The sequence below is a fragment of the Arvicola amphibius genome, chromosome 4 (genome assembly GCF_903992535.2).
Source record: "Arvicola amphibius chromosome 4, mArvAmp1.2, whole genome shotgun sequence".
Classification (NCBI taxonomy): domain Eukaryota; kingdom Metazoa; phylum Chordata; class Mammalia; order Rodentia; family Cricetidae; genus Arvicola; species Arvicola amphibius.
In genome coordinates, this window is record NC_052050.1 from 457,471 (window position 1) to 480,123 (window position 22,653).

The 22,653-nt window shown below is 47.5% G+C and overlaps 1 protein-coding gene across 2 annotated transcripts in view; it reads right to left on the reverse strand.

Annotated features, from left to right (window-relative positions):
* Tbcd (tubulin folding cofactor D) overlaps nucleotides 1-22,653 on the reverse strand; it is a 157,765-nt gene that overhangs the window by 113,050 nt on the left and 22,062 nt on the right. For both annotated transcript variants that reach the window (XM_038329036.1, XM_038329035.1), the window contains exons 7-9: nucleotides 21,597-21,729; nucleotides 4,348-4,393; nucleotides 2,673-2,805 (exon numbers count right to left, since the gene is read on the reverse strand). In XM_038329036.1, coding sequence (XP_038184964.1) covers nucleotides 2,673-2,805; nucleotides 4,348-4,393; nucleotides 21,597-21,729 — 312 coding nt within the window. The remainder of the gene's footprint in view (nucleotides 1-2,672; nucleotides 2,806-4,347; nucleotides 4,394-21,596; nucleotides 21,730-22,653) is intronic.

Here is a 22,653-nt window from a genome sequence, read left to right on the forward strand (position 1 = left end):
AGGCCGGAAAAACTCTCACACACCATATAGACTGGGGGAGAAAGAAGACTACTGGTGTAAGACTATCAGGACAAGCCTCAAAGAAAGTCAACCTAGAGCAGACGCACGCCCTAATTCTGAAGAGCCATCCACAACAAAGTCTGAAGGCAGAAGGCAATGGCAAAGCCTCGCCACCGGGTACACATGAAAGACATCAGGGCCCACAAGCCCTTGCTCACAAGCAAATGGCTGCCTTCTCCAGCTGCTTGGCATTCTGGCCTCAGCCCTCATCCCAGGCCACAGGGCCCACTCCTTACCTATGTGCCAACTGCAGCTCTGAACAGATCTCCCAGTTGCCTGGGGAACAAGCAAAAGAGAACCAACAATAATGTGCCTCATAAGCACCACTCAATCATCTCTCTGGCCCTGACCAAGCAACTCCCTGCTAAGAGTGGGCATGCCAGAGTAATCAAAGCCCATCCCCAAAGAGAATTCAAACAAGAAAGGGAGATTCTGTCTGAATCTCTGAGACCCACTTGGGCCGAGGCAGGGTGCTCTCCTCCCCGAAACAGAATCGCAGCTGTGCACCCACCTTTACCTCTGCCTCACAGGCACTGCCAAGACTGCAGCAAACACACAGCAGGTCACTAGACAGGCACGAGCAGTGAGAACGAACACAAAACTCACAATCTCCCTCACGTCTTCGGTCATTCCCACAATGAGCAAGGACAGGACAGGACCCACAGAGAAGATCAGGAGGAAGCTGCACAGAGTTCTCAGCACTCAGGGGATATTAGGGACACTGGCTATCGGGTCCAGAGAAGACCAGAAGTTCCAGCTCTCACTCAAGGAAAACCTGTGTACAGAAGAGAGAGCTGCATCCTCAGAGAAGAACTGAAATTAACAAAACTAAAGCCAACACAAGACAGGAAAGTGGGTCTACCCAGCACACCACGGCCTCTGAAGACCAAACTTCACCACCTGCACTGGGAAAAAAGTGTAGTGCTAGGAGATCTAACAAGAACCTAAAAAGAGAGAGAGAGATAGAATGAGGAACTGGGTGCAGTAGTTCATGCCTGTAATCCCAGCCCTTGACAGATAGAGACAGAAAAACCCAGGAAATCAAGGTCATCAAAATAGCAAATTCAAGGTCAGTCAGTCTCGGTTACAGGAGACCCTTTCCCTGCACAAGTAGGGAGGGAGAAATAAAAGAGAAAAAAGCAAGAGAAAACAAATACCAAGAGGGGACCTTAAAATCCAATCATTAGTCAGGCATGATGGCTCACTCCTTTGATCCCAGCACTCGGAAGGAAGAGACAGAAGGATCTCTGTGAATTTGAGAACAGACTGGTCTACAAAGCAAGTTCCAGGACAGACAGGGTTGGGCTACATATACAGGCTCTGTCTCAAACAAAACAAAACAAACACCAGATCATATTTTGGTCTGGTTTGGTTTTTTTTTTTAAGCGACAGAGTTTTACTATTTAGGTCTGGCAGGCCTGGAATTCAGCATGTACAACAGGCCAGTCTTAAACTTCCCTTCTGCCTCACAGAGTACTAGGATTATGCGTGTGCCACCAAGCCCAGCAAAACCTAATTCTATTAATAACTACATTATTGCGTGTGCAAAAATAGAGGCAAAATAATGGTAATACTAAATTATTTTCTTAAATTAAGCTTCTTAGTAGCTGTGAGCATTAACTGAACACACCTGGTATGTCTCTGAGGACACTTCTGGACACACAGACCAGCTCCAGCACAGGTGAGTCTTGTCCACTCAGCTGACAGCCTGGGCAAAACAGAAGGCTGCCTGGCCCACCTGCCAGCCTCTGGCTTGGTCACAGGCTCCTCCTGAGTCTTAGGTTTCACCAGCTTCCATACTGTGCTCAAATCCTACTGGTTGTGTTTCTTTGGAGATTTTCCATGGGGTTTGAGAACAGATCACTAGAATGTGGCCTGCTAAACAGCCTGAGTGAAGTGCACACTGAACATGTGGGGATATTTCAGTTAGACATCTCTAAAGCCTAACATACTTCTCTGGAATTCACCACACTTTTGGAAGAAGTTTTAACAAAACTTAATTTTTCTCAAATCACACACGTTGATAATTGTGTGCAGCTCAGTGGTAGAGCGCTTGCATTCAATAATATTAATAGCAACAACAACACCAGCACCTTCTAGACGTGATGGCACATGCCTAGGATCCCAGTACTTAGAAGACAAAGAGGAGTGTGATTCAAGGCTAGCCTGGGCTACAGAATAAGCCTGTCTCCAAAATAAACACCACAAAAAAAAAACAATATACTGTGAGATACTAGAAGACGTTATATCTACCAGCAAGAAAAGACACTTTCATTTCTGAACAAACCTCCCAAAGTGAGCCAAGTTTTCTCTGAGAGGTGACTGACCAGAAAGCTTCCCCCCAAGAGCCCAAGAGCCCAAACCAACACCTTGGAGGTACACCTGAGCAGTACCTTAGGGAAAGGCAGAGCAAGCTTCTCCCGTTACCATTCTAGCTTCAGTGATTCTACTGAAGATGCTGAGTCAGAAAATAGCCAAAAGACAAACTCTTCCTTCAAAACCAGAAACACTCAGACACCAAAGGGGAAACCAAAGCAGAGGGTGTTGTCTGCTGTTCAGCCCACACAGGCCTCTCTTCCTGCGATAAAAACAAGGTGACAGGCCTGACTTACCTCCACGCGGCCACCTTCGGCTTCAGGAAAGTCAGCCCCAGCCGCTGGACAAGCTTCACGCCAAGCTTCCGCAGCAAGGTCTGGTTGCTCTCGGGCAGTCTGCATCCGTCAAGGCACTGCAGCACAGTGCTGGCTGCAGGTGAGAACAGGCAACTCAATGCCGCAGGAGGCGGCATGCACCCCTGAAGTGAGTCAATCCCCCGGGCCCAAGGGAGGTGGTGGATAATTCACATTGAATCCCCGAGCAAGACCTCTTTCTTCCCAAGTTATCTGCCCAGAATTGCTAAAGTGAAGCCTCTTCATTGTCCTAACCATGGAACAAAAAGTAGAAAAGGCCCAGAGTGTAGGAGAAGCCATCTTGCTGCAAGCAATCATGCAGGGCCTGAGGAACACTCAGGCACAAGTATGGGCAAAAAAAGGTCATTCAAATTTACCAGTGCTTCTAGGGTTTGTTTTATTCAAGGGGTGCTCATTCAGCACTGCGTTAGAATGGAGGCAATGCTGAGGCAGGACACTGAGCCTCAAGGGAGCATATAGGACGATCTCTTAGATGAGACCCTGGGTTGCATAGGCCATCCAGGGAACTAAGGTGGGGCAGAATATGCTAATGGCATTCTACAGACAAAACTAAAGCCTAGGATAGAAGCATAGGGCTAGGTCTCTGAGACCAATCACATAAGGGTGAGGAGGAAAGAAGACAGGATGGGAGGGAGCCGGGCAAAAAGTCTAGACAAAGAAACAGGGCTGGGTGACAAGAGATGTGAGGAAGGGATGAGGGGATGAGGGGACGGGGGAGGGGATGAGGGGATGGGGGAGAGGATGAGGGGAGGGGATGAGGGGATGGGGGAGGGGATGAGGGGATGGGGAGGGGATGAGGGGATGGGGGAGGGGATGAGGGGATGGGGGAGGGGATGAGGGGATGGGGGAGGGGATGAGGGGATGGGGGAGGGGATGAGGGGATGGGGGAGGGGATGAGGAGATGGCAAGAGATGAGGTGTTGCGATGAGGTGATGGGGATGGGAATGAGGTGATGACTGATGGGGAGGGGTGATGGGGAGAGAGATGGGGAGGGGTGATGGGGAGAGATGGGGAGGGGTGATGGGGAGAGAGATGGGGAGGGGCATGATGGAGAAACGAAACGGTGAGGGTTAGAGGGACAGAGCAATGAGCATAAGGGATGACGTGTGGGGAGAGGCTCTAAGATGGTATTTGGGGGGGATGAAGCAATGGGGGACCGTGACATAGAAAAACAAAGCAGCTATACGGTCCCAGGTGACCTTAGGACCAAGTCTACTATGACCAGGGCTCTCCATGACTAAGTCAGGGCACTTGAAGCATTGCAAAACCCAGCTCTTCACTACAGAGCTTTTAGCAATTTCCTATATTTCAAATAAGTAGTGGAATGGTTTATCATAGTTATATTAAAGAACAAAAAACAGAAAGTCAAAGAACTTACAGTGTCCAAATATACAAAGCTACAGGTTCATGCTTGAGTAAAAGTATCACAGAAGCACACAAACCCACAGCAGTATGTTTATTCTGTTATAATACTGTTATATGTACTGTTACAATACTGTTATATATATACACACATACACACAGTTATACACACTGTGTCACAGAAGCACACAAACCCACAGCAGTATGTTCATATTGTTCTTTAAATTAATCTTACCATAGGGTAGACAATCTTCACGTTTTCCATGCTTAAATATTTGAGCCTGAAAAAATAATATACTTTAAATACATTTCTAAGTTTAAAATGTACACAAGTTATCAGAACAAACTCATTACATCTTCCAGAATGTTTGCTGAGCACTTGTGGAATATTCCTTTATACCACATGAATATATGTCACTGTGACTGGTTTAATAAAGAAGCTGACCGGCCTATAGCTGCACAGGATAAGGGTGCTTAGGTGGGAGAACCAGACTAAGAAGACACTAGGAAGAAGAGGACAAAGTCCACACTGAGCCATATGGCCGAGCACAGATTAAGAAATATGGGCTAATGTAGTTAGCTAATAACAAGCCTTAGCTATTGAATAAGCATTTATAGTTAATAAGAAGTCTCTGTGTGGTTATTTGGGAACTGGCTGGCAGGACAGAAAAGTCCGCATACGTACACCACCAAACACCGGGTGAAGAAAGTCAGTTCCTGATAGAGGGAAGTTTAGAAAAGGAATCCTCCAACAGGTCTGCTCGTAGCAAGGGCACACCAATGGAGTCTAGTCCTCCGAAGGGCTCTGATCCTAACCTGCAGTATGTACTGACTGAACTAAAGAGAGGTGCAAAGTCTCTTCATTGTCATCTGTGTACAAACTGAGAGTTGTAGACCAGAGGATCCACACCAAGGTGAGAAGCCACGGAAGTCTTTCCTCCTCTCTCACCACCTTAGCCAACCCAAGAGGGTTCCACCCTCCTCACCTTCCACAGAAGTCTTGTACCCTCTGCCACAGCTTACCACTGGATCTAGCACCTCCCAGCTCACCCTCCCTGTGACAGCAGCCACACAGTATGCAGACCCTGTACACAGTGCTAGATTTGGAGGGCAGCAGCAGACAACCATCTGACTTCACTAGAACTAAGTCTTTCTCTCTAGCATACTCGCTAGATTACTGGTGCTTACCAGAACACTGGCCCTTCAGTTAGAACACTGATTCTGATCTCCTGGAATCTGTTCCTGACTTTTACACACACAGTATGTCAAGCATGTACCAACATTCACACACACACATATACACCACGCACGCGTGCGCACACACACACACACATACACCACACACGCGCACACACACACACACACACATACACCACGCACGCACACACACACACACACATACACCACGCACGCACACACACACACACATACTCCACGCACGCACGCACACACACACACATACACCACGCACGCACACACACACACATACACCACGCACGCGCGCACACACACACACACATACACCACGCACACACACACACACACATACACCACGCACGCACGCACACACACACATACACCACGCACGCACACACACACATACTCCACGCACGCACGCGCACACACACACACACACACATACACCACGCACGCACACACACACACACACACATACACCACGCACGCACGCACACACACACCATGCACACACACACGCACACACACACCACACACACACACACACACACACACACCATGCACACACGAATAATTTTTTTTTTTAAGAACACTGACCCTCACTGAAACACTGGTGCTCACTAGAATTCTGGAACATCTCACTCGAACACCAGTTCTCTTCACTAGAGCACTGGTGCCACACTGGTTCCACACATTTACACACATGCAAAGCACAAGCACAAGTGGACATGGTGGTTCATGCCTATAATCCTAGCTCTTGAGAGACAGAGAGACCATCAGCTCACAGCTACTCTGGTCTACAGAGCAAGTTCCAAGGTCTCCAGAGCTACACAGGAAGAACCCTGTCTCAAGAAACAAACAGGCAAATAAAACATGAACATAAACACATGTAGACACACAAGCTATAAGCATTTAAGACTGGCATAAACCCATGTAATGGCATATAGCAGCACATATACACATCAAAAGCAAAATCAGGTCCAATCGGTGTCTAGTCATCTGCATTGGACCCTTCCTTCTGGTCCTCACAGGCATACACAAACATCACACATACATACATACATATACACATACACACACGATTAAACATCCACACAAACACACACACAGATGTATAAGCATCCACACAAACACATACACACAATGTAGACACACACATGTATAAGCATCCACACAAACACACACACTAAAACATAAAATCCAGGTCCTGATGTCAAGTCCCAGCTCCACCCAGAGCTATTAATAGAGCCCAGAGAAGTCTGATGCTTGTTGACTCCCCAGACTGTCAAGCTGCTCAAGCAGAGCAGGTAGTGACAATGGGGAGTCTCACCTGAAAGCTGAGACATCACAAACTCTAAAATCTGTCCAGACAAGGGTCCTGCGGCACAAGCTGTGCCAGACACTAGAGCAGAGGTAAGTTCTAGACTCTATGATAAGGTAACCCAGCTGCTTCAGCTCCCACCTGAGAACTGGAACCAACCAACCACGATTCACAATGCTGGCAGTCACAACCCCTTAGCAGAAGCCACACTGTCTTCCTTCGGCTCTTCCCACCAGCTCAACCCCAGTCCATGAGCGATCGTCCTAGACAGAAGTCCCCATAACTTCTCTCTAGAGACCCAACAACCACAGACGGTATCACTTCAACACACTCAGTGCAAACGAATGGAAACCCAGGACTTAGGCCTTTAACTGTCACCTCTGAAACACTATGTCATAGCTTAGAAAATCATCCCCAAAATACTCAGTGGACTTGGAGTCACAATAAGGGAGACATCTGGAGCACCCCACTGCTTCCTTGGACCTGAAGAGGCCTCAGGGAGGTGTCACCAAGGAAAGCTTTAGTTTGGGCATGCCAGAAGGAACCTGCCAGTGGACCCTAGGGCCCTGCACGTACACACTCACTACACCTGCCCACTCAGCCGCCACACACAACTGGACACAAGCACTATATACTGTAACTCTGGAGCTGGTCTGGCACCAGGAATAAATAAGGGAAGAGCATGGCTCTGCTGGCCACCCTGACTATCATCTGGGACAGATGCTGACTGCACCCTGCTGCCCACCTGTCCACCCACTATCTCATAGCATATAAAAGTCAGTCCAGGTCTGCAAATTGTGAACACACACAGTTCAGGCTGAGATCATAAATCGCATGGGGATAATACAGAAGTTAGACCCTTTTCACTTTTAAAAAGTCCACAGTTGTCCATGTGAGGCTTTGTGCCTGTTCAGAAAGCAGCCAGGGGCACAGGCCACAGCCATGAAACAGACAATGACAACCATGCTTAAAGCATCGTGGACCTCAAAGCAGACTTCCAAAAGCAGACTGAAATCAGAACTGCTGTGTGTGTGGGGGCAACAACTCTGCTGCTTTAAAAAGAAGTTCAGAGGGTGTAGCTCAGGGGTAGATGCACTCGCCTGCCATAATTAAGACCTGGACTCAACACACACACACAGAAGTAGATCAATGTCCAGAATAAGGAGCATGAGAAAGTCAAATGGCGGTGACTTTAAAAGGATGGCAAAGGAATTTTACGACCTTTCGTGCAAACACCTCAAAAGAAATTAGCATAGGTCAAAATATAGAAACTTTTAGCCTGGCAATAGTGGTGCACACCTTTGATCCCAGCACTCAGGAGGCAGAGGCAGGCGGATCTCTGTGAGCTGGAGGCCAGCCTGGTCTACAACAGTTAGTTCCAGGACAGCTCCAAAAACTTCAGAGAAAGAAAAAAGAAAAGAAAAGGAAAGGAAAGGAAAGGAAAGGAAAGGAAAGGAGAGAGAGAGAGAGAGAGAGAGAGACAGAGACAGAGAGAGAGAGAGAGACAGAGAGAACTTTTAGCGCTCAAGGGAAGGCTCAGCAGTTAAAAGCACTTGTTCTTGCAAAGGACCCAAGTTCAGTTCTCACACCCACATGGCTGCTTACAACCACCTGAAATTCCAGTTCCAGAGGATCCAATGCCCTCTTCTGGCCTCCATGGGTACTGCATGCATGTGGTGCTCATACAGATTAAGCAGGCAGAACATTCATACATATACGGAATTTTTCTAAGAAAACAAAATAAATAAAAACTTCGAGTAGAACTATATCATGTCAAGAATGGAGTTTGTGGTTTAAAATCCTCCCACAAGTAAAATCCTAGTAGAAAAAAAATCGATGACTTCACTACTGAATTCTAGCTAACATTCAAGGAAAAAGATACCACTCTGCACAGACTCTGAGGAAATGCTTGCCAACTGGCTGTATGAGGTCACCGTTACCCCAATACATAGCCAAGATTACAACAGAAAACTACAACCAACATCCATGGAATACAGATATAAAAACCCTTGAATGGATGTTAGCAAACGGACTCCAAAGACATACTACAAGGACTTTACACCATAACCAAATGGGGTTTATCCTTCGTCTGCAAGGAATACAAGGCTAGTTTAATATCCAATAATCCATTAATGTGCTATATAGCAAATTAACATAACAACAAATAAAAATACATGATTAGTTTCCTGATGAAAGCTCAATACATTGTAAAGGAGGAGGAGTTCTCGGCCTTATAAAAGGCAGCTGTGGAGGCTGGAGAGATGGTTCAGCAGATGAAAGTATGTACTGCTCTATCAGAGGACCCAAGTTCAGTTCCCAACGCCCACATCAGCTACAGGACCACCTGTAACTCCAGGGGTCCAGCAGCCTTTTGGGGCCTCCATAAGCATTGTACTCACATGACAAACTCTCATACAAGCATACACATATACACACAATTTATAATTTAATATCTTAATATTAAATTTAATAATATTAAATGATTTGATTAATGTAATACAGTTTGATTAATGTACTACAGAACAGAGAGGTGAGTAGCGGGGAGAAGGAGAACCAGAGACACACCAGCAGTCACAGGTATAGGAACATGTCATTACCAAGCAGGGTTAGTCCTCGGGCAGCCAGCAGGTTAGGGCCACCGCTGACCAGCCTCACCCCATCATTAGGCCAGTGTCCCGCTGCCGCTGCTCCTGCCGCTGCCACAGGTGCCACTGCGTACGCTGCTCACCCTGCTGAGGGCAGGAAAAAGCTGCAGCGCTACCCACAGACTGCAAACATGGGGAACGGGCAGGGTGGCTGGCACCAAGAGCAAAGATGCACAGCAGCCTGGAGCTCTCAAGGGTCCCGTTCCCAGGCTATGTAACATCCATGATCAGTGTTTCTGTGGACGCCGAGTTGACATCACGATCCACTGAGGACCAGGCTAACGTCCTCGATCCAAGCTGTCGCTGGAAACTATGTTGATGTCCACAAAATCATGCAGAAGTCATGATCTGTGGCACTGCCGGCTGCGATGGACAAGGAAGCTTCTTCTGCAGTGGTATCGATGACGCATTACTGAGAATGGGAGACATTGAAGGCTTCCGTAACAACCTCTAACCCACACCGGAAAAAGAAACAGTCCAGACAAGCCACCATTGAAGAGAATCCTTAAAATTTATGCTAAAGATGCTGAAATGTGGTTCACAGTTCACAGTTGGCAGGAGGAGAGGGGGTGCGGGAAAGGAAGAGGTAAGGACTCAAGTTTTCTTTAAGGGACTGGCCACTGGAAGTTGAGCCATGCTCTCTAATGAGCATACGGGCAACACAGATTGGATTTGGCATTTTGTTTTCAGTTTGTTTGGGGTTTTTTTTTTTTTTTTGAGTGGGGTGTGATGTGGGATTCCCCTCTGTATGCTGTGAGTATGTTTTATTCCCATTGGTTAATAAAGAAGCTTCTTTGGGCCTACAGCAGGGTAGAATAGAGTAAGGCAGGAATTCCAAGCAGAAATAGAGAAAGAAAGAAGGCCAAGACACCAGGCAGCTGCCAGAGAAGACAAACGCCTGAACCTTGCCAGTAGGCCACGACCTCATAGAGATGCACAGATTAATAGAGATGGGCTGATTTAAAATGTTAAGAGCTGGCTAGAAATACACTTAAGCTATTGGCCAAAGAGTATTGCAATTAATACAGATTTCTATGTGATTATTTTGGGAGTCTGGGCAGCCAGAAAACAAACATGTAGCTGCTTCCGCCAACAGGGATGGGCCTGGGAGGAATGGGAGGCAAGTATGATTGTGGTGCAGTGTATGGGATTCCCAAATAATTCATAAAAATATTATTGGGGGGGAAGATCTGTATCTTTGCTAACTTGTTAGAGTAGAATTAAGTCTAATATCTACACTGATTATTAGACACCTACCTGGAATGTCCTGTGAAAACTTGTGTAGCCTGCTGACTGAAGTAATTTACTACGCCTTTAATCCCAGCACTCAGGAGGCAGAGGCAGGCAAGCCTCTGAGTTCCGGGCCAGCCTGGTCTACAGAGCTATTGTGGAATATTAGTTTAAGATGTGTTACACTTGTTTATGCTATGTAATATTTGTTTAATGATGCAAAGATGTGTTACATTCTTTTATGTTACATTTGTTTAACTCTGTGAAGCTGTGTTACTTTGCCTGCCTAAAACACCTGATTGGTCTAATAAAGAGCCCAACAGCCAATAGGTAGTGGGAGAGGGAGACAGGCAGGGTTACCAGGCAGAGAGAATAACAGGAGGAAAGGAGAGGCGGACGCCAAGGGCCAGCTAGCCATGGCGTAAGAAGGAAAGAAACATATATAAAAAAGATGGCATAATCTAAGTTAAGAAAAGCTGGCTAGAAACAAGTCAAACTAAGGTCAAGCACTCATAAGCGAGAATAAGTCTCCATGTATTTATTTAGAGTTGGGTGGTGGGCATCCAAGGGCAAAGAGTAAAAATAACCAACTACACAGAGTGAGTTCCAGGACAGCCAGAGCTGTCCCAGGGGTGGGGGTGGGGGGGGCAACTATTCATGAAGCACCCAGGAAAATAAGGGGGAAAAATGAATATGGGATTTTGATTTTTCACATAAAAGGCATCTCCACACTTTGGAGGCTAGAGCAAGAGACGAGGGCCACAGGTTCACAGCCAGCATGGGCTATACTTCATTTAAAAAAATTTTTTTTCCCATAGTACTTCAACCTTTCCAATGTTGATCAGTGCTTGCCCTGCCCCGGGGAGAATGACTCTGGGCTTCAGAGGAACTTGAGCGCTTGCACTGATTCATACACACGCCTCTCTCTGGAGGATGTATAAAATCGGAACTAACAGAGCCACCTGCTTTTCTGAAACACCAAGGCAATTATACCACCAACAGTTTGGAAAAAAACACCTCTCAACGCAGGAGGAGCAACCACGTCTGTTTTTGTTGTTCTAGAAACTAGCTTGGTGCAAGGTGCAAACGAAACGAGTTTCCCAGTAATCATCCTAAACCACCACCGCACCTTTCTACTGCTCCCCACCCAAGCTAGCTTCCCCTCCCTGGGGCATGTTCTCCAAGCCCTGTAAATCACAGGCTGGAGAGCCACACAGAAGCAAGTTCACCCTGCTGCCAAGCAAGAGGTGCTGGTTTGAGGCTCCCTGAAGGCACTGCCAAATTCAAGCCAAGAAAAACAACTCCACCCCAGGCCCTTGGAGAAAGGGCCCTGCACTGAGGCTCAGGTGTGGCTGTCACAGAAAATGCAAGGTCTCTGAGAAGCTCACCAATCTAGAACCCTGGGAACACTGATGGGCACTAGACGGAACTCAAAGTGCAGCATTAGGGTAGCAGGTTGCCACGAGCACTTCACTGGTCTCTCAGAAGGGCGCTGCTGTACCCAGACCACCTCACAGACGGGACAAGGCGCGGGGCAAACAATAATTCTCCTTAGCTCTGTCCTAACACTAAGAAAGCTCCCCATCGTGAAAAGCTTAGTAAACCAGTGATGCTAGAACTTTTAAACACGTCACAGGAAGTCGCCAAAACCCACACAACCAACTCCAGGCTGAGCATGAGGATCCACCCTCTCTGCTTCTTCACCAACACAAAGACATTTAGAACAACAGGTCACCCCTGAAGGCCCTTCTTCCAGCACTAGGGGGAGAGAAACTCTTTCCACAAAGTAGAGTCTAGAAAACTGAGGCCTAGCACATCACCTGGCTTATAAATATAAAAATGAGAACCGTCTTAAAGGACTCTCTGTTCCAAGAACAGTACATGAGAAAGGGGCGCTCAGACACAGGGCAGGACCCAGCCCCAGAAGCACCGTCCTAGCCAGAGGCATCACCTGCCCAACAGGCAGATGCTGAAACTGAAAGTCAATGCTGGGAATAAATAGCTCATTAGAATCAGAGATGGCGTTTCCTACCATGCCCTCCCTCACAGCCCCAGCTCTTTGAGGGGTCCCATGACCACAGAAGCCCTGGACATTTTTAGTTTGATGGTTCCCTAGATGGTAGTGCCTCTGGGCCACTTCTGAACTATGGGATCAGCCTAAATTCTCAAGATATAAACTACCCACTGGGCAGTTTCAGGTCTGACCATAACCCAGAGGCAAGATTTCCAGGTAAGAGAGTGTTTCCTTACTAGAGAAACAAAGCCCCCTCTTCTATCACATAAATGAAAGAAATTATTCCATTAACAGAATTTCATATAAGTGAAAACTAAAACATCAAGTTCAGGTTTGTTTGTTCATTTATATGAGACAGGATCTCCCTATACAGCGGATGACCTCAAACTCATGATCGTCCTGCCTCAGACAAGCATGTACCAGCACAGCCAGTTCTAGAGAATCAGTTCTTCCCAGCAACAAAAACACAATTACTCACTGCAATCTCCATGATCTGAAAAGAAAACTCACCAATAGGAAAGATCTTAGACAATAGGAAAATGGACCAATGTTAATGACGGATAACTCCAACCCCTCAAGTCTCTGTTATTGCTACTTATTTCAATTTCTAGCGCTTTTTAAGTAAAAATAACCATTCCTCAATAACTGAGGGATGTGAAAGAGTGTGGTAGCAGTCCTCCCACAGAGAGCCCAGGACTGAGGGTAGCCCACCACCTCGGAGCTTTCCAGGCTCAAAGGCAGGAGCCATGGGCACCTGGAGGAATGCCCGGTATGGCAGAGGCACCTGAAGTCAGAAACCAAAGCCCAAACTTCCCCGACGCGCAAGGTCAGTACTGGCCCCATGTGGAAGTGAGGGAAATAAAAGGAGGAAGGAAAGAAGCACCGGCAAGGAAAGGCTGAGGTGGTACCACAAAGACATGACACACGGAGAGGGGGCAGCGGTACACACAGTGCCCGCAAAGCCAACAGGAGCCAGCAATGCCTTTGCCTGAGAGGTATCAGACCGATCAAGACATGTGGCACATGTCTACAATCCCGTCGGTCCAGAGCTGGGGTTGGTTAGGGGGATGAGTTAGTTCAAAGCAAGCCTGGATTCTACAAGAACTCTCTGTCAAGGTATGGGGAGGGGTAACACAAGGCTCCAATGACTCCACGGAACACAGCACAGAATACACAGATCCTATACCCTCTGTCATAAAACAAAACAGCAGGGAGGTGTTGGGATAGAAGGCTCGTCTGGCAGGGCTAAGCCACTAGAATGACCTATACACTGTCAGAACAAAGTGTCGACTGCCCAAAAGTTTTGAAAGAGGATACAGAGGGAACAATTTCAGGGAGCTGATACAGACATTTTGTTGTCCCACAGCAAGAGCATGACCTTCAGCCACAGAGGGCTGGCCAACCCACTGGCCACAAAGGACCCAGCTTCTCCAGTGAACAGACATTGGCCACCAACCATACAGACGCTCAAGACTTCATCACCTGAGCTGCCCAGTCCACATACAAGCATGAGGACAGTGCCGGGTGCCCAACTTGGAAAACTTGGTCTACTGATGACATGCTGCCATCCTCTGTGCACAGATGGCAGGAAGACCCCCAACCTGTCCTTGGCAGATCTTCCCTCTGAAGCTTCTCACTCCCTAGTCCCTTGAGGGGCGGCCTACTACATATAAAGAATGCTGTCTTGACCACGGGAACAGCACACAACTTCAGGGACCTCAACTAACAAGGATGATAGTAAGGGCCTGTGAGCAGTGACTGCTGGTCCATTTCCCAGTAGCCCAGAACCGAAATAATCACATAGAAACTATACTAATTACAACACTGTTTGGCTACTGGATTCGGTTCCAGTTCCCAGCGCACGCAGAGGACTGCGGATCGCTAATCTTTCTGTGAATCCGCCCCCTATTAAATAAACCTTTATTATACTCCATTCTGGGCTAGTGTGGGACTATTTTACATAAACTGCAACAAAGGCCGGGTGGAGCGACTTCAGAGTGGGATGGCTTGCCCTGCTATCAGAAGATAAAGACTTGTGCTGCTTGGGCACAGCAGACAGGATAGGCTTGAGGGAGGTCAAAAAAGGCTAAGGAACCACACGATAGGATGAGATGTGTGGGGTGGGAATAAGGTATCATGGAGGGGTGTCTGGAAAGCCAGGTGATGCTCTGGACAAGACAAGGGAAACGAGATAACCAAACAACACAGCAGGCATGGAAGACACAGGTAGAGACAATCTCAGTCTCTGGGTCTCTGTCTCTCTTCTCTCATACACACACACACACACACACACACCACCACCACCACCACCACCGCTACTGCCACCAACGCCACCACCGCCACCACCACCACCACCGCCACCACTACCGTCAGGCTTCCACATTCACAAGGCTAAGGAGGACAACAGGCATGAGGTGAGGTTGTGACTTCAAAGGTGTCTCAAGTGCACCCACAGAATGAGGGCTCTAAACAAGGACAGAGAGCAGGAAACAAAGATCCAGGGCAAAGCAGAGATGGGGTGTCAACAGCTAAGGCCCGAGGGAAGCATGTGAGAAGGAAGGCCAAGGAAAGTATGGGCAACCAGATATCAACATCTGTCCACAGGCCAGGTGAGAGGAGAGGGGGGTGGAGTTGTGAAGTATTCAAATGGCCTGCCACAGAAGTCACAGCCGAGGCTAAAGGTGGGTGTGGGGTGCACCAGCTCCTCAGCCTCCAGCACTAACCCAGCTCACACCAGCACAGGAATAAAGAGGATGAGGCCTGTGACCTACAAAGTCCCTCCCCTGCACTGCCGGCATGTACGGACATGTTCCTATGGGGCTCACCTGTGTAAAACGCTGAGCTACATGAAATTAGATAGAGCGAGAACGTGCAGTTCAGTCTACTCAAAGCCTAACTCAGGAACTTATTCCCCTGAATTCACAGACATGCAGCACTCGGTGCTCAATCCCCACACAGTCATACGTTTTCTCCACCCAAGACACGACTTTTGGGGCTAGCAAGATGGCTCAGTGGGACTGCGTTCAGTTCCTGGGATTCTTACGACGAAAGGAGAGAATTCTTTCTGCAAGTTGGCCTCCATGTGAGTGCTATGTCACACACACCACACCCACAAAATATATAAAAATAAATAGAACAAAAAGAAAAGCTACCCTGCGTATCAAGGCACAACCATCCAGACACTCTGCCCTTCGCATACTGAGCATCTCTAGACACCAGAAGCTCCCCCACAAAAGAAGCCAAAGTCTACAAAATCATAATAGGCTAAGTTCTGTCTAAAGAGCATGCCGGGTACCGATCGGTCTCCACACAGTTCTAAGGCAAGAAAAGTTTGTCATTTCTCTTCCAGATAGAGCCAAGGACCACACCTATGCCTCAGGCCACTAGGAGAGATTAAATCAAACACAGCTAAAGCCTATTGAGAGGCCAAGGCCAGGACAGCTTGGTCAGGCGACTGAAGGCCCAGGCAGAGCCAAGTCCAGGACACTGGTCCCTCATGCCTATCCACGCAAGTATCCAGTCAAGTCACTTGTACCCAGACACCTGACCTCTTTCATCCTTTAAACACAACCACATGTAAGAAAAGAGACTGTGTCTACTGGTGGCTGCCACGCAGCAGCCTGGGATGGGCCTGTAGATCCTGGTGCCCTCGGCTTTCCTGGGGTTTTTTTTTTTTGTTTGTTTTCTTTTGTTTGTTTGGTTTGGTTTGATTTGGTTTTTAGTTTGGTTTGGTTTGGTTTTTTGGGACAGGGTTTCTTTGTGTAGTAACCTTGGTTGTCCTAGAAGTGGCTCTGCAGACCAGGCTGGCCTCCTGTACTTTCGTGAGTTTTAATACTACTGTTTGTGAGGTTGCTGGGTTTGGGTAGAATTTTGTGGGTTTTCTATTTTGTTTTTTGTTTTTTTTTTCAGTTCTGAGTAAAAAACCCAGGGCTTCAAGAATGCTAGCTAAACAAGTTACTGAGCTACACCCCCAAACCATATTGTAGTAAGAATTCTACCTTTAGACAATAATAAAATAAACCTTGAATTTTATTTGTTCTTTGTTTGGTTTTTTGTTTTTCGAGGCAGTTCCTCGGTGTAGCCCTGGCCATCCCTGAACTCTCTCCGTAGACCAGGCTGGCCTCAGACTCAGAGATCCACCTGCCTCTGTGCAGAGCTGAGTGGTGGTGTGTGCCACCGTGCCTGGAAAACTTAAAAAATTTAAAAATGGGAAAAATAAGAAAACTTCACTGTGAAGGAGAGATACAGTGCTAACAGATGGTAAACAAAAGAGCATCTCCTGCCACCAATCAACACAGGCAGTACCTTCCCTGCCAGCAGCCTGAGTTTGGGAGCAGAAGTTCCTCCACCATCATGGCCACCGCAGGAAAAGCAGAGAGGCCACAGTAGTCAGAAACTCCGAATCTGAGGGAAACCCACAAATACATTTTTGTGGCAACACTTTAATTTTTAATTTTATTTAATACTTTAAATTATGTTTTCATTCTCAAATGTTCTTATATTAATATTAATACTTTAGAGTAAAGGGGCCTTCCAGAGAAGTGAAGTCACCAAGCGCTTGTTTCGGTCCTACAGGAGTTAAGAATCGACGCGGAAAGAGGGCTATGCTTCGAGGGAAATAAAATCAATCCTAGTTTCGATGTGACTTGTTCAGGGTTCACCTGTTTCGCCTAACCCACACTAATGAACAGGTGGATAAAAATGAAGCCAAGTGCATCAAAGGAAACATGCAATCCTGAAGCACAATACACCTGCAAGTTTCATCATGCACAGGACGCCCAGCCCTCTGCCTTCGGGTCTGACGAGCCCGTGGTGAAACTGCTCCACCCACTAAGTGTAACCTTCCTCCTGCCCTGGAGCCATACCAGACCCAAGTGACCCTCCAAATGAGAAAAGAAAGCCGAGTTGGGAGACCATGGAGACGCCGCTGCCCCAAGCAACAGGACTTCGGGCTTCTGGGAGGCCGCGTCAGGCACTGCGAGCCCAAGGCGAGAGACCACCACAGCTGCTGATCCACGGTTTCATTCGTCCACTTCCCGGGATTTCAGGTGTCTGCGTCAGACAATTGCTCACCATCCTCAGGGCAAATCTCTCTAGATAGAGCAGAGGTGCTGATGCCAAACCACCAAAGCTCTGCCCCAACAGCAGAGATTTGGGTCTCATCTTCCCCTCCCTTGCCAACACACCCAGCCGGGGGTGTGGGGGTAGGAGACAACTTTTCTAAGCCTCTGGGAACCCTTTTTACACCTCTGGAGGAAGGAAAGAGAGAATTTCTCTCCCTCAACACTGGAATTTGAAGATGTTCGAATAAAAGGCACACATGTCTAACTGGCTTAAGTCACTAAAAGGAATCTCAACCCACTGGCATAACTGGCAAGGAATGGAACAGCAACTGGCCTCCAGTATCTGGGCACAATCTAATGCTCGATGCACCTCCCAAATAAGAAAGGAAAAACAGAAAACTTGGGAACCACACGGAGACAAGAAACAGATGCTCATTCTGGCCAGGACCTGCAGTGAACCTTCCGTTGGAGCCCAGCAGGTTATCCCACCTCCCATAGTCTACATCCCCTAAGCAGGAAGCCCTGCTTACCCTGCCAGCCACATCTCTATTGCCATGGGCAGATCAGAGAAACTCCTGAGCCAGGCTAGCAAGTAGTTAGCTATAGATCCCAAAGCCCCTCAGAAATGCAGCATGCTGGCTAGGTATAGTGATACGCACACATAACCCTTGTATTTACAAGACAGAAGCTAACCTGAGCTGTAAAGCAAGATCCTTCTCACCTAAACCCAGAAAGAATGCAGACAGCTGAACAAAACCAGTCTAAAATCAATCTCCTGAGATTAATCGTGTCTGCCTTCCTGTGTGCCACATACACATGCTAGACAGGTCAGACTCTAGCTACATTGTCAGACCTTCCTGTATTCTCTTGACCTAAAAATTTTCAACAAGATTCATGCCAAGCCAGAGGTGCTGGCATACACCTGGAATCCTAGCACTCAGGAGAAAGAGGCAGAAGTATCAACACAAGTTCAAAGTCAGCCTGGTCTACAAATTCCAGGCAAACCGGGACTACATAGTAAAACATGCCTCATTTTTAAAAAGCATAGGAAGCCAGGCATGGTGGTTAATCCCATCGCTCAGGAAGCAGAGGCAGGTGGATCTCTGAGTTTGAGGGCAGCCTGGTCTACAGAGGAAGTTCTATAACAGCCAGGGCTACACAGAGAAACCTTGTTTCCAAAAACAAAAGTTAAAACGGGGGGGGGGGGGGGGGAGGACACACACACACACACACACACACACACACACACACACACGACAGGGACCACGATGACAGCAGGTAGAGCAGGGAAGCAGAGAAATGGCTCAGTTGGTCATCAAACCTGAAGACTGAGTTCAAACCCTGGAAGCACATGGTGGACACAACGAACAGTTATTCTGGAATCTTTTATCATTATTATTACTGTTGCTGCTGCTGGGCTCGAAAGAGAGCTCAACAATTAAAAGCATTTGAATCACCAGAAACTCACTGTGGCGCATGCACCTGTGCACACACACAGCAAACAGAAGTAGGAATAAAATGTTTTTAAATATTAATGTCAGAATATCAAGAATCTATTTACATTGAAATCGTTCAAATTAACCATTTCTGTCTACCTCGGCACCAGTTACCTAAGACACAAACGCACACTACCTACCATGATTTATAAATCGATCACGGGGGGCACACAGCTGTGACCTCTATCCTTCCCTCCTCCCTCCTCATGCTACCCTTCAGGGTAGGTCACTGCTTGTACCAACCGCTACTTCAATAAAAATGAAAATCACAATAAACCCTCTCCATACAGCTAGAACAAAACCTCCCGAGGTATGGGCTATCCATCTGTACTCACAAATCCCAAAGATATCAGCCGCAGGCAGAACCTCAGAGTTCACCAACATGACAAAAGAGACTACACATGTGTGCATGTACGTACACACTATAACTGACATGTGAAGGCAACCATAATTTTTCTCAAGATTTATTTTACTTCTAATTATGGGTATACGTGTGTAATCTATGTGTGTGTGTGTGTGTGTGTGTGTGTGCACATGTGTATAAGTGCTCACAGAAGCCAAAAGATGGCATCAGATCTCCGGGAACTAGTTACAAGGAGTAGTGTACCTCCCAACATGGGTACTGGGCACTGAACCAGGGCCAGCTGGAAAGGCAGCAAGTGAGCCATCTCTTGAGCCCCACAACCATAAGTTTTTTAAAAAGACTTGAAAGACAAAATATGATTTAAAAAAAACTATTAGGGGCTGGGTAAAGCTAGACAGTTCAGTGCTTGCCTAGCATGTTTAAGGGTCTTAGCTTGACACCCCAGCACTACCAGAAAGAGAAAAAAAAAACCACTATGAGCTGAAACACTATTTGCTGCGTTAAATATCTATTATCATACGACTAGAAAATATTACTGCTACATAGCCAAGAGACTGTAAACATAAATTTAGAAACACACATACACAAACAAAAAGAAAACTCTTATATTCTCTGTAGCACTAATCACAACCAGCCACATAATGAAACAGTGTCTGACCACAGAAAAGGAGTGAAGGACTGACACATGCCACAGGACGGACAGACCTACGGACACTGCGTTCAGTGAAAGAAGCCTATCCTGCATGAGTCTAAACATGTAAAATAAAAGCCACCTCCACAGACAGACAGGTCAGGGACGACAGGTGCCGTGGAGTGGTGTGTGGTGTGGAGTGACAGGCCGAAGGGAGACCATGGTTACTGCACACAACTCTGGACAAACACAACAAAGAAAGAGCCAGTCTTCAGAGCAAGCAAATCACGTCTCGATTTTAAACTGTTATAACACAGCAGAGTAGACGCACAGAACATAAAACATCTCATTTTCCCAGGTTTCCTTCCTACGTGTTTTGAATGGCAGACCTCTGAAGGCAACAGCAATGTAACTGAAAATAGAGATCAAGCATTTCTCGCTCCCACAACCAGGATGCACACAACTGCAGAGGCAGATGCAGTGGGTCCTGAGAGTTGCTACTCGTCTTCCTATCCCCAGTTCCATGTCCCCTTCTCAGGGTTTCGGGCACCTGGCCCTGGCACCTCCCACCCTGCCTCAGGAACTGTGTAAAGGTGTGCAGATAGCCAAACCCAAGATGCCAGTATGGCTGGTTGCCTTCAAACTTCCCCAAAGGATCCTGTTTCCTCTGCTTCAAACACAAGGACAAGAACTACTCTCAGATCTCACCCAGTGTAGTCAAAGAAAGTCAAGAAGACATGTCTGGCTCTGGAGCCTACAGTCCAGAAGATCATCTGCAACCCTCCAGATGCTAAATCCTAGAGGCCATGGCCTAGAGGGGAATCCATGCCCTCCTCCCGAATGTTCACTCTCAATACCGGGGCCTCAGAAAGCCTCTGACAAACATTAACCCTAGTAACAGCATTAGAGAGGCACTATGACCTTCTGAACACTGAGCACCAAAACCAAACAAAGTCTTAGAAGTACATCTGTGGCCTCCTGAGTACTGGTGCAGGAGCTTCCTAGCCTCGTCCACAGGAACAAACCATCTCTGGGACTAGAACTTTTGTTCTTGTCAGTACTAAAAAGCCATACAGAGAAGACCAGCAATAGTAGGTCAGGCACAACGGGCTGCTCGAGACAGGTCCCAGAATCTGTATTGAAACTTAGATACTAGAAACTTTGTAACCCATTAATTCAAAGAGGATCAGATTTCAAGCCCTCTGCCTCGTTCAAGCCCTCGGCTAAACTAAACAATACCCGCAAGGACTCGGCTGCAGTTCCACAGGCACCACTGCCCCCTAGTGGTGATGCACACTTCATCGGCTTTCTCCTGTTAGCCACCACTCCTGGTCAGCCTCAAACACTAAACACACCGCAGCAGAAGATGAAGCCACACTTCTGTGATGCAAACAAACCCCACCATGCTCCAGTCGCTGGAACATAGAGTCACTGGAACCAACAGTTTGGGGATGAGCCATCAGTTTGGAAACAGTGCCGGTTCCGACAGTCCCACAGATCCACAAGCTGTCCCTGGTGCTTACCAGGGCCTGCAGCATCCCATCCATGACAATGACACCCTCGATGGTCTGGAAGGAAGAGCGGGCCAAGGTACACAGGCTCCAGTCCAGAAAGCTGGCCATCTTTCTCTGCTTGACATCAGGACGTACGATAAGCCTGCAGAGGAACACAAACACAGGAGAAGCTCAACAGGACTCCAGTGTTGAAAAGTCACCCACATCCCAGCAACCACCACACACTTCCTCCCAGTCACCTTGCGCCCCTAAGCAGGGCAGCTGCCTACATACATGGCACTCTCTCTAGGGAACCAAGGCCCTGACCATCGTGGTCCAGCTGATTCCCCACCAGGATCTCTCACACCTTCCCGCCTTCCCTCCTGGGCCAACTCATCCAGCAGTTTCACAAATCAATGGACACCTTTATCCCCACCGTGGCAGGGAACATCTTCCTATTTCTCAGCTCCATTCCCTTCCAAGTGTATCCCCTAACCTCAAGTGGTTCGGTGACTCTACACAGGTCCGATAATGAAAAAAAAAAACAAGCAAGGTTCTGCCCTCTCAGGGCTGATGCCAAAGAGAAAGCAACCCAGAAGTGTAACCCCAAAGAAAGAAACCGGAAGACAAACTGCAGAGGGGGAACAGAAGGTGCTACCTCCCCAAAGAAGGCTCACAGAAACCTCAAGGACTTGCAAAGGAGAGCTGGAGAAGGAAGGACACCACCCAGTGGGAAAGCTGTATCAGGGGAAATGGAGCTAAGAGGAGATTAAGTATAGCGACCAGGGATCAAAGGGCTCAGGAAGGCCAGGCAGCAAGTCTGATGAATGTCTTAACTACAACCGCAGGACATTCATGTGGGTAATGGAGATGCCAGCAGGTAATCGTAAGGTAGTTCCTCGTCATAGTGGGACTGTCTTGTATAGAAAGGGGTGGGGGTGGGAGGGCTCTCAGTCCTGGGAACAAAGAGATCCACTTTGGGGAGAGTGACATGAAGCACCAGCTAGTGGGTTATGAATCCACAGTTCAGAAAAGTCAAAACTGGAACCACCAGTTATGACATCCACGGCCCTCTACTGCCCTGACC